Below are 12,296 nucleotides of genomic sequence, written 5' to 3'. Positions count from 1 at the left end.
GGGAACGCTCCCGGGCGAGGTTCACTGGTCCGAGAGAAAGGGGCCAGAGAAGTCGCGCCCGGGTGTGGGCGCGAACAAAATTTATAGGGATGGACGCAGGGGAGGTGCTTGCTGTGTGAAGCAGCCCTTTTTTGGTCATCTCTCGGGTGTTGTGGCAATGTCAGGTGTCGGTTGCATCAGTCTCAGAGCCCTTGGTTCCGCCCCTCGGGGAGTGGGAAGACCGGGGCCGAGTGGTGTGGCAATGTCAGGTGTCGGTTGCATCAGCCACTTTGGTGGGGGTTCCGTCTGGCTCCCTGGGCCCTTCCCCGGACCTGCTGGCCTTACAGGGATGGCCTGTGGATAGTCAGAGGGGGACAGCTTGTCGCATGGAGGGGGATGGCTGTGTGGTCTGTTTGTGCCCTCTCTGCCCTCTGTCTCATCGATATTCTCGTCCTGGCCAGTTGGACAAGAAAGCTTTGTTGAAGGGGCCAGGGAGAAAGCCGACTCTGTGTGTGTGTGTGTGCGTGTGCGTGTGCGTGTGCGTGTGCGCGCGCGCGCGCGCATGCGCACCACCCCTGTGGGGATGCAGACCCCTGCAGACAGCCAGCGACAGATCCGAGGCTTGGCATGGGGCAGGGAGGCAAGACCTTCCACTTCTGTGATGATGAAGATGATGGTGATGGCTGCCAGCACTTACTGAACACTCACACTCAATTCCATACATACATACGTTATCATGTCATCTAATCCTAAGAGGGAGGTACCATTATCATCCCCATTTTACAGATGAGCAAACAGAGCCCCCAGGAGCCAAAGTGACTTGCCTAGGGCCACGCAGCTAGTAAAGGGCAGAGGCAGGATTTGAACCCTGACCCTCCTGGGTCTTACCCATAAGGCTGTCTGCCCCTTTAGGACAAAGGGGTCATAAAGGATGACAGGGGACGGCAATTTTAAAAACCGTGTTTAGATTGCAGTTTTGGGAGTCAGGCTGCTGCGTTCAAGTGCCAGCTCATCCCTCTTACTGTGTGCCTCAGTTTCCCTTTCTGTAGGACGGGGATGATAACAGTATCCACTTTCTCCACTGTTTGTTTCTTGGGTGCCTACGAAGTGCCCAGCACGCGCTAGCGACTTTAAGTGCGTTATCGCACACCCTCCTCCAGCAACCTCCTAAAATCCCTAGGGAAGTAGGTATTTGTCCTCATTTGCAAGTGAGGTTGTGGATGGGGAAGGAGAGGTGGCTAGCGGGACTGGGAAAAAGACAGAAGCAGCTGCCAGAGAGGCGCCGCTAGCTGCTGGTTCCCCTCCTGGAAGCCCCCGGCCTTGGGCCAGGGGGCGGGGCCTGGAGGGGGTGTGGCCTGTCCTGGGGCCCCATTGGCTGCCCGGAGGCGCCTGGGGGGATAAAGCCCGGACCCGTTAGCCCCGGGACGATTCTGAAGACACTCTCTACCTGTTCTGCACTTCATCTGTCCGTGGGCCGTCTACCCATCTAGACCATCTCCAATCTATCCCTCCCTTGCTCGCATGCTTTGTGCAGCCGCCAGCTCATCGCCTTTGCCGGGTAAGCGGCCCCATCCATCCTCAGCTCCATCCCTGCGACTGGAGTGCCTGCGGCCAGCCTGGGTTTTCCCAGGGGAAGAGGGGGAGGTAGAGTCAGTTGAGCATAAAAACCCATGCTTTGAAGCCAGACTGTCTGGGTGCACTGCCAGCTCTGTGCCTCAGTTTCCTCATCTGTAAAGTGGGGGTAATAATAACAGAACCTTCCTCTTAAGGTTGTTGTGAGGGTGAAATGAGATAGTGCACTTAAAGTGTTCAGTCCATGTATAATAATAGTTCATTTTTACTGAGCTCGTACTGTGAGTCACGTGAGACTGTAACTTCTGACTGCCGGGTGACAGGTAGGCAGACAGCAGCTTCCCGCGCCCTCTCCCTCCTCTGCACCTGGCTCAGCCTCCTTTTTTGAAGTCTTAGCAGGTGGGAATGGCTGCCCAGTGCAGTTTACAGACGCCCCCTTTCCACAGGGCACTGTGCTGGAGGGACCCTGCCCCCTCACCTGAGGGCATCCGATGGCACAGTGGGAGACGGGTTGGGGGCGGGTGTTCCGAATCCACCTGAAAGGGGTGGGTGCCTCCCCCACCCCCACCAGGAGGGCTCCCTGAGGCCAGGACTTGGCTACCTGCATAAGACCTGCATAAGACCTTAAGGTCCAGTCAGTCAGAACAAGAATGCCATTGTTTGAGGAATAACCTCCAGGAACTAAAAGTTAATTCAAACAGATCTGGGGATGCCCCCGGTTTGGAGTGCCTCCTGTCTCTGACTTTTATTCAGCAGATCTAGGGGAGAGGTGGTGTGTGTTTGGGCTCCCCCATCCCAGGCCCTGAATGTCAGTTAATTCAGACAGACATGGGAGGCCCATATTTGGGGGGTGCTAAGGCTGCTGGGGTGGTCAGAACGCCATCCCCCACTTTTCTTCCAAGCCAGGCATACCTGGACCATTCCGGGAGGGGGGATGCCTGGGCCAGGAGTACCCAGGTCCAGGGGCTGGACCAGTGGAGTCACTGGAAACGTAGTGGGGGGATGGGAGGGAGTAGCCACCCTTGCCTGGCCTTCTGGGGTGGGGGGGAGGGGAGGAGCAAATAGGCTGTTCAACCACCCGCTGATCAATTCTGGCTCCGATCAAGTTGGGGAGAATCAGTTTCCCCTGTGACTCAGCAGGAGAGGCAGGATGGAAAGGGGGCGTGGTCAGAATCTGGGCCACCTTAGTTTCTCAGTCACCCAGAATCCGTGCAGACAGGAGACCCTGAGCCACACCCATGTGTCCTGGAGAGAGCCTGGCTCTGGGCCTAGACTGCCTGGTTCAAATCCTGTCTCCCCCACTTAGGAATTCTCTGGCAGTCCAGTGGTTAGGATTCCACGCTTTCACAGCCAAAGGCACAGGTTCATTCCCTGGTTGGGGAACTAAGATCCCACAAGCCACGCGGCATGGCCAAAAATAAAAAATAAAAGTCCTGCCTCCCCTACTCCCTAGTTGTGTGATCTTGGGCAAGTCAATACTCCAGCCTCTATTGTGTGACAAAGTGCCCCAAGGTGAGTGACTGAAAACAGCAGCAGACATTCTTTACCTGTCATGACTCTGGGGCTTGACTGGACTCAGCTAGGCAGTTCCCACTTGGGTCTCACCTGGGGGCTGCAGTGTGATGACGGTAGCTGGGCTAGAGTCATCCCCAAGTCAGACCCCATGTCTGGCCATCAGCTGGAATCTCAGCTGGAACTGTCGGGCGGGACACCTACCTGTGGCCTCCACGTGCGGCCTGGGCTTGCGCCCATCATGGCATCTGGGCTAGGACAGGGAGCTTACCAGCCAGGTGGAAGCTGGGTCACCTTACGTGGACCAGCCTTGAGAGCCACACTGGGCTAGAGCCACACACTAGAAATCAGGACTTTCTTTTCCTTCGGAGAAGCCACAGTTAAATATTCACCAGCACCTCACTGCTTGGACGTCACATAGCGTCACTTCCACTGCAGCCACAGCGCCCCTCCCACCTCCGACCCAGTTCAAGAGGAGGAAGCATAGACCCCACCCCACCTCCCATCTAGAAAAGTGTCAATGTCGCATCAGAAGAGGTACATGTGGTCAAACTGAAACACAGAGTCAGAGTCCGTTTCCTCCCCAGAACTGGAGAATAATGACACCTCCTAGGACTGTTAAAAGGATTAAGTGAGTTAATATCTGTAAAGCTTAAGACAGTGTCTGGCACATGGTAATCACTTTAGAAGTGATTATTAAATAATATAATAATTATTATAAAAAATAACAATAAGGCTTCCCTGGTGGCGCAGTGGTTGAGAGCCCGCCTGCCGATGCAGGGGACACGGGTTCGTGTACCAGTCCGGGAGGATCCCACGTGCCACGGAGCGGCTGGGCCCATAAGCCATGGCCGCTGGGCCTGCGCGTCTGGAGCCTGTGCTCCGCAACGGGAGAGGCCACAACAGTGAGAGGCCCGTGTACTGCAAAAATAAATAAATAAATAAAAATTAAAAAAAATAAAAAGCTTCCCCTAACTGGGTACAGGGCTTTCTGAAGGTTAGTTTTTTAAAAATGAATATTTTGGACTTCCCTGGTGGCGCAGTGGTTAAGAATCCACCTGCCAATGCAGGGGACACGGGTTCGATCCCTGGTCTGGGAAGATCCGACATGCTGCGGAGCAGTTAAGCCCTTGCGCCACAACTACTGAGCTTGCGCTCTAGAGCCTGTGAGCCACAACTACTGAAGCCCACGTGCCCTAGAGCCCGTGCTCCACAAGAGAAGCCACTACAACGAGAAGCCCCGCACGCCACAATGAAGAGTAGCCCTGGTTCGCCGCAACTAGAAAAAGCCCACACGCAGCAACAAAGACCCAATGCAGCCATAAATAAATAAATAAATAATTTTTAAAATAAAACAAAATAAAAATGCATATTTAAATAAGTAATATATATGCACATGGCAAAACATTCAAATTGTACATAAGGGATTGCCGAGTGCCAGTTCTCCTCAGAGGTCCCCACACTGACTGGTTTCTTGTGTGTTTGCTGAGATGTTCTGTGCACACAGGAGCATGTGGATTGTGTGTGTGTGCGTGTGTCCCTGCACAGACTAGATCTGATATCCCGCCCCTGCTTCAGCCACTTAGCCATCCTGCGGCTCATTCTGAATCAGCACCTGCAAATCTATTTCCACCTCATGCTCTTCAAAAGTTACAAAGTCTGGATGTTCTTTCTTTCTTTTTTTTTTCTCTTTTTCACCGCGCCATGCAGCTTGTGGGATCTTAGTTCCCTGACCAGGGATCGAACCCACGCCCTCGACAATGAGAGCGAGACGTACTAACCCCTGGACCGCCAGGGAATTCCCTGGATGTTATTTCTGATGTTCATAGCTTCCCAGCATAGCGTGTGTGTGTCTTGGGGTGGGCAAGGTGGGGGGCAGATGACCCTTATGCCCATTTTACAGATGAGGCAGCTGAGGCTGAAGGGAGATTCCTTGTCCCATGTCAAGTAGGTGGCCGAGTTGAGATTTGAGCTCAGGTCTCCAGGTTGCTATAAGCTGGGCCTTGTCCTTGGCCTCCTGGGAAGTTAGGGACAAGGTCCCTCCCAGCCACACTGCCTACTGAATGGCAGCAGCTGCCACCAGGGCCAGCTCCCCTGACCCTCTGGGTTTCCTTCCTTTCTCCCAGCAACGATGTCAGGCGAACCCCTGCACGTGAAGACCCCCGTCCGTGACAGCATGACCCTGTCCAAAGTGGCTGGTACCACCGTCTATCTCAAGATAGACAGTGCCCAGCCCTCCGGCTCCTTCAAAATCCGGGGCATCGGACATCTCTGCAAGACGGTACAGCACGGGCTCTGCATCACCTGGGAGAGTGCAGCAGGTCCTCTTTCTGGACAGGCCAGGGCCAGTGCCGTGTGAAATCCTAGGAGATACAGGCTAGGCCCTGCAACTTCCCTGCAAGGCCTGAGCACCCACCATTAACGCCTCCTCTGGTTAAGGGGTGCCAGTGCAGAGGGTCCCCTTGTGGACTGATCCCAGAGCCATCAGTGGCCTGACTCTCCCTCACCCTTCCCTGAGCCAGTCTCTTTGGGGAGGGAAGATGTACGGCCTGATCCCCTCCCTCTTTGTCTCTACAGTGGGCTGAGCGAGGCTGTGAACACTTTGTCTGTTCCTCGGGTAAGTGGCCTGCATGCCTCCTCCTGTCCTCTGCTGTGTGTCCTGGGGCCAGGGGCTCCACCTCTCTGGGCCCTGCAAACATCTGCAGAAGTCCCAATTTAGAATTCCAGCTGGAGGCCAGCAGCCACCCAGGGAGGGTTCAGAGCCTGGAGGTCAGGGAGTCCCACTAACACTTTCCACCCCCCACCCCTGGCAGCAGGCAACGCGGGCATGGCAGCTGCCTACGCGGCCAGGAAGCTGGGCATTCCCGCCACGATCGTCGTGCCCAGCACCACGCCCGCCCTCACCATCCAGCGGCTCAAGAATGAGGGCGCCATGGTCAAGGTGGTGGGTGAGGTGAGTGCCAACCTGGGGCAGGGGCCACGGAGGGCACCTGGTAGCAGGGCCAGGTCCCCCAGCCCCTCACCCCTCCCGCCTCCTCTGTGATCTTGCAGACATTGGATGAGGCTGTCAAGGTGGCCAAGGCCCTGACGAAAAACAACTCAGGCTGGATCTACGTCCCTCCCTTCGATGACCCCCTCATCTGGTACGTGGAGCCCAGGGTCACCCGGGGTGGGTAGTGACCACCCCACCACCCCACCGAGTAGACACCTGCCATGATGCACACCATCACACACAGCGGTGTACACGTGTGTGCACATCACCATGTAGAAGCACACGCACAGGCATGGCAGCTGGTGCCCACACACACGTGCACCAATGCCCATTCTCCTTGACCGTGAGCAAACACATGGGCTCAGATACACAGGTGTGTGCGATCGGGTCCCCCAGAATCAGACCCCGAGACAAAGATTTCAGGGAAAGCAGTTGACTTGGGAGGTGACTCATTAGAGGAGTGAGGAGGGAAGCCAATAAAAAGCACTGATGGGCCAGTGACCACTGTGGGCAGCTGGCGCTCAGTCCCTCGGGGGCCCCTGGAAGCCAGTGTGGAACATGAACCAGAGTTACCACACCTGCAGAAGATGATGCTGGGGCGTCTGTGCATCGACTCCCGTAATTCTTAATTCCCATAGTTGGTTGAGGGCTGCTCTCAGGGGGTTTCGTCTCCTGGCACCACCAGCTGCCACAGTCATAGTGCTCCAGTGGTCAGAGAAAGCCCTCAGGTAGAGATGCAGATTCTGCCAGCTGGAAATCAGGGCAGAGTCGGGGACGAGGTGACCAGCCCCGAGGCCCATTAGCCGCCTGGGATGAGGGCAAATACAGAGGGTAAGTGGCATCTTCAGGGCTGCCTGGGGTCTCCAGGAAGCCCAGCCCTGACCTGCCACCCCCCTCCTCCAGGGAAGGCCACTCTTCTATCGTGAAGGAGCTGAAGGAGACGATGAGCGCAAAGCCGGGGGCCATCGTGCTGGCGGTGGGGGGTGGAGGGCTGTTGTGCGGAGTGGCCCAGGGGCTGGTGGAGGTGGGCTGGGAAGACGTGCCCATCATCACCATGGAGACCATCGGAGCCAACAGCTTCCACGCTTCCACCAAGGCCGGCAAACTTGTCACCCTGCCCCAGATCACCAGGTAAGTAGGCAGGGGTGCTGCCACTATGTTCTGTGAGCGTTGGGGAGCTCTCCCCTCGGTGCTGGCTGTGAGGCAGATCCCGATGCCAGTCCCATTTTATAGGTGAAGAAACTGAGGCTTTGGTCACTTGCCCAGAGTCACACAGCCAGTGAGTGGTACGGCTGGGACCAAACCCAAGTCTGTGTGACTCTGTACCAACATCACACTTCCTTGCATGAAAAGTCTAAGATTAATCATTTATTGGGTTCCTCTGTGGCAGGGTTTTACACACCTCACTAATTTACCAACCATTTACTGAGCCCCTAATATGTGCAAGACACTGGCTGATCCTGGGGAGACAGTGGTGAATAAACACAGCTCCTGCTCCCAAGGAGTTCTTATCCCAGCCCCAAACTTTTGACAGATGGTGTTTGATTAGGATTAGGTTTGGCCACATTATACAGGAGCCCAAAATATCAATGGCTTAAACAAAATTGAACTTTATTTCCTCTCATATATAAAAATAATCTGGAGGTAGGCAGTCCAGGGGCAACTCCACGAAGCCAGGGGCCCAGGATCCTTGAGTTTGTTCTCCATAATCCTTATCATGTAGACTTATGGCCCAAAATAGCTGCTTAAGTGCCAGCTATCACACCCATACTCCATCTAGCAGGAAGAAGTCAGGGCAGAAGCTATGTCCCCTCCCTTTAAAGACACGATACTTCCATTTACCTCTCATTGGCCAGAAGGTAGTCACATGGTCTGCCTCCCTCCTCTCTCCTATCTCTTCCCCCGCTTCTCCATCCTTGCCTCTCCCAGTGTTGCCAAAGCCCTGGGCGTGACCACTGTGACAGCACAGGCTATGAAGGTGTTTCAGGAACACCCCATTTTCTCTGAAGTTGTCTCGGACCAGGAGGCTGTGGCCGCTGTTGAGAAGTTTGTGGGTATGTGCCAAGTCCTTTCAAGACCCGACCTGCTGATTCAGGACCTAAGTGGCTGTCCACTGGGCGTGCCAAGGGATCCCATTCACAGTTCTGTCTCCCGTCCCTCCCTGGAATTTCCCATTAATGGAAGTTAATGCAATGCGGTGGTAAAAATAGAAAGACCAAAGGGACAAATGAAGAAGTCTGATAACATAACAGCAAGGAAAAATAACGAAGTATTTAAAATGTTGGCTCTGAGTTCCCTGGTAGCCAGGGTAACAAAGGAAACTATGGGCCTCAGTGTTGGATTCAGAGGTGGGTCTGTAACTAAGTTGGACTCTTACCGGGTTCATCCTGGGACAGGGATGACAAACATACACACACACACACACACTTAAGCTGCCACTTAATTCTCCTATACTCACAGTTAGTTTGGCTAATCAACCCTGGCATTCTTGCTCAGATGATTCCTCAGAATCCTCAACACGGTGCTCAGGAAATTACAATCATCTTTTCAGTGTTAGCACTGATGATGAAACTCAGCCCTGGCTCAGACCTTGGAAGTTCAGTGTAGGGTAATGATGGCAGGTGGGGTTGGTCCTGGACCAGAGTCTGTGCCCAGGGCTGAGAGCTGAGTGGCTTATGCTTTACCAGTGGCCCGACTGTTCCCTTGCACCCTGCGGAACTCTGGCTCTACCCTCACCATCCCCCTCCTCTGGCAGATGAGGAAAAGATCCTGGTGGAGCCCGCCTGTGGGGCAGCCCTGGCCGCCATCTACAGCAACGTGGTTCAGAAGCTGCAAGGAGAGGGGAAGCTCTGTACCCCACTGTCCTCCCTCGTGGTCATCGTTTGTGGGGGCAGCAACATTAGCCTGGCCCAGCTGCCGGAGCTCAAGAAACAGCTGGGCATGAAGAGCGGGCTGCCCCAGTGAGGACGCCTCCCCTACCCGGGAGACCCCTGGAAGGGCTGGAGTTTTATCCAGTGACTTGTGAAATATTATTCTCGTGTCTGTTGGGAGCCTGTGGCCCGGGCCAGCCGGTAACCTCATTCTCATGAGAACACTGTGCAGAAGGCCCGGAAGGGAAGCAACCAGCAAGGCTGTGAACTGCACTCTTTGGTATCTGTGTGACTGCTCTGTGGTTTCTCCCCGCCCCCCGCTCTTATCCACCCCTGCTAGGGTGACAACTGCCCATGTGGGATAGACCAGGTACCCAGAGAGGGTGGGCAGGAGGGACAGGAACCACAGCAGCGGGGCCTCCTCAAGATGAGATGTCCCCTGATGCAGACGCCCCAGCATCATCTTCTGCAGCTGTGGTAACCTCTCCCTGGGAAGGTGGACAGGGCCACAGTCCAGGGTGGAAGAACCATCTTGTCTGTCCTCCCAGAAAGCCCAAAGTCCATCCTTACTCACTTTTCTAATGTGCAAACTTTCATTGAAGAAGAAAAGCATTATTTATTGAAATGAAGCTCCTTTGAGTTTTTCCAACATGGCTGTCTTCCTCCCTCCCTCCCTCCCACCCCACCATGCCTGCTGTCACCCCCAGCTCTCAACACTGAGCACCATTACATCCTCCACCCCACCCCCACCCCTGGGAACCCCGGGCTCCCACTTGGAGGCCAGGATCCCAACTCCCGCTGGGCTTGTGTGCCGGGAGGGGGCATCCCTGCATGGCAGGGAGCAGGTGAGGGGGAGCTGTGCTGAACACCAGGGGTTTGGGATGGGATGCGGGCCTCCAGTGGAGGCAGAAGAGTCCAACCTCATTCTGTTCAGAAGTCCTTCCTGATAACAGAATGATTTTATCACAGAACCACTGGGAGCGGAGTAGTGAGCCCCCCATTCGTGGGGGTTTGTAAACTGACACTGGACACCCATGTCTGGTCAACGTCAAGCAAACCCTCTCAAACACAAACCCTCTCTTCCAAGGACAGCACATTACTGAAGCCAGCCTATAAACGGACAGAAGAGGAACTGCCGGGGCTGCCTGGAGGTCCTGAAGGGAGTCCCGCATAGCCACTCAGGAACACCCCTGCACTACCTATAGCAGCCCCTGGGACACTAGTGGACCCCCAAGTCCAAAGTGAAGTTTGAGAACCAACCTAACCCTTTGGGATACCACACAGATCCACATGGGCTTGCACGCCTTGACAAAGAGCAGGTGCTGTGAAATTTCAGGGAAAACCCATCCCAGCGACAGGCCTACATGCCGATTTCCAGCCAGAAGGGACAGCACATGTACTTTAAAAACCCAGGAGAGAGGACAGCAGGAAAGGGCAGGCAGGGATGGGAAATCATCAGCCCCAGGAGTCTCCAGCTTCCACAAAACCCCCAAAGAAGGGAGGCAGACATCTCTGCCCACTAAAGGAGGAGCCGCTGTGGGCCAGGGTCGACCAGCTGGCCAGACCCTTGTCCTGCAGGGGAGGGCAGAAGTCACAGATGAGCCTGCGGCTGCCATCTTGAAGCTGAAGATTGTGGGAAACCCCCAGGGCAACGGTGCTGAGGGAAACTGCCTTTCAGGCTGCCCCTGCAAAGGTGGGTTCTGCCTTTACTGGATCAGCTGAAGCTCAAGGGGGGGCCATCTGCATGGCCCCGCATCCTCTGTTCAGTCACCTTAGCTTCACGCCTACCCTTAACTCCTGAAAAGCCGCAAGAGGGGCCAGAATCGTCCTAGGGAATAGACAAGAGTTGCCCCTTCCTAGAGAGTGGCCCTGTTTGAGTTCCACCAGCCTGAGCCACTGACTGTATCTGCCGAATGGGTCTCATAAAAGCCTCAGCCTCAGGAGTGGTTGGGAAGATCCAGTGGCCGGCGCACAGTGGTGGGGGGTGGTGACCTTTGTCCTGCTGGGGCCTGCGCCATCACAAGGAGGTGGGGAGGGAGAGCTGTGTCCCGTGGGAGAGTCTGCAGACCTGGGCCCCCGTCCTAGTTCCGAAGGGCCCAAGACTGGAGATTTCAGGCACGTCACTTCCCTTCTCCAAGTCTGCATCCGCACCTTTTCACCACATGTGAACATCCCGGCCTACCCCGCCTAACAGGGCTGTTGTGAGCTCAAGAGACCTGGGAAAGACAACGCTCTTAAGGGAGCTGGGAAATGTACCGGCAGAAAAGTTACTTTTTAGATCCAGAAGCTGTCAGTTCCCAGATAACAAGAATTGTAAAGCTATGGTGAGAAACAGCAAACTTCCCTGGCGGTCCAGTGGTTAGGGCTCCGTGCTTCCACTGCAGGGGGCACAGGTTCGATCCCTGGTCAGGGAACAAAGATCCCACAAGCCACACAGCGAGGCCAAAAAAAAAAAAAGAAATAGCAAATCCATTCCTGGCCCTCAGCTGCGCTTTAGTTTCTCCAGAGAACTTACCAGCATCTTACACGCTGTATGTCTATTTTCACTATCTACCTCCCCAATGTAAATGTCACAAGAGCAGGGATTTTTTTTGGGGGGGGGGATACCTGTTGTTCTGAGGTATCCCCAGGACCTTATAACAGTGCCTGGAATGTTCTAAGCATTCTATAAATTCTCGCTAATGAATGAACGTTGCGTGTGTGAGGCCCCGTGTGGGCTACGTCACAGCCACCTTTGCAGCAAATCCTCACCCTCCTCCCACCAAACGTGCACACACACGCGTGGGAAAATGCTGCTCACGTGGTTATATCTATTTTACAGATGAGGTAACCGAGGCTCAGAGAGATTAAGTCCCATAACTAGTAGGAGGTGGAGACAGGATTCGAACCCAGGCCTCGGACTCCCGGGTTGTGTGCTTTCCTCTCCCGAAGCACATCGCATTGTGCGAGTCTCCACTGTAGGCTTTGGGTAAGATCAGGTGGGGAGGGACTCTGTGTTGTGTTGATCTGTCCCCGCCCCACCAGTAGGATTTGGGAAGGTCTTGGTGGTTAAGAGAGCCCTAGAACAGGACCCAGAACAAAGTAGGTGTTCAATAAACACATGGATAGACGGATGGTGGGATAGATATGGATGGATGGATGAATGGGTAGATGGGTCAGTATCTGGATGACGGATGGACGGATGGAAGATTGGAAAATGGAAGGATAGATGGATGGATGACTGCAGATGGACAAGGGGTGGGTGGGTTGGCAGGTGAATGAAGGTATAGATGGACAGACAGAAGGATGGACAGGAGGATGCATAGGTGAATGGTCAGAACCCAAACCTGAGAAGAGAGAGGGCGCCAACCCAGCCTGCCCCACTGCCCCAA

The 12,296-nt window shown here is 54.7% G+C and overlaps 1 protein-coding gene across 2 annotated transcripts; it reads left to right on the top strand.

Annotated features, from left to right (window-relative positions):
- Positions 1-1,399: 1,399 nt before the first annotated feature.
- On the top strand, positions 1,400-9,544 carry SDS (serine dehydratase). 2 transcript variants are annotated; one of them, XM_060310993.1, is made up of 8 exons: positions 1,400-1,537; positions 5,190-5,344; positions 5,641-5,680; positions 5,880-6,016; positions 6,115-6,206; positions 6,959-7,186; positions 7,985-8,109; positions 8,811-9,544. In XM_060310993.1, the coding sequence occupies exons 1-8, from the start codon at positions 1,501-1,503 to the stop codon at positions 9,017-9,019; spliced, it is 1,023 nt and encodes a 340-aa protein (XP_060166976.1). In that variant the 5' UTR covers positions 1,400-1,500; the 3' UTR covers positions 9,020-9,544. The 2 variants fall into 2 exon arrangements, with proteins under 2 accessions (XP_060166976.1, XP_030716312.2); XM_030860452.2 differs by having other exon boundaries at positions 5,877-6,016.
- The last annotated feature ends 2,752 nt before the right edge of the window (positions 9,545-12,296 follow it).

Source organism: Globicephala melas, chromosome 13, assembly GCF_963455315.2.
Source record: "Globicephala melas chromosome 13, mGloMel1.2, whole genome shotgun sequence".
Classification (NCBI taxonomy): Eukaryota; Metazoa; Chordata; class Mammalia; order Artiodactyla; family Delphinidae; genus Globicephala; species Globicephala melas.
The sequence above is the reverse complement of the archived record's forward strand: the minus strand, read 5'-3'. Positions and strand labels throughout refer to the sequence as shown.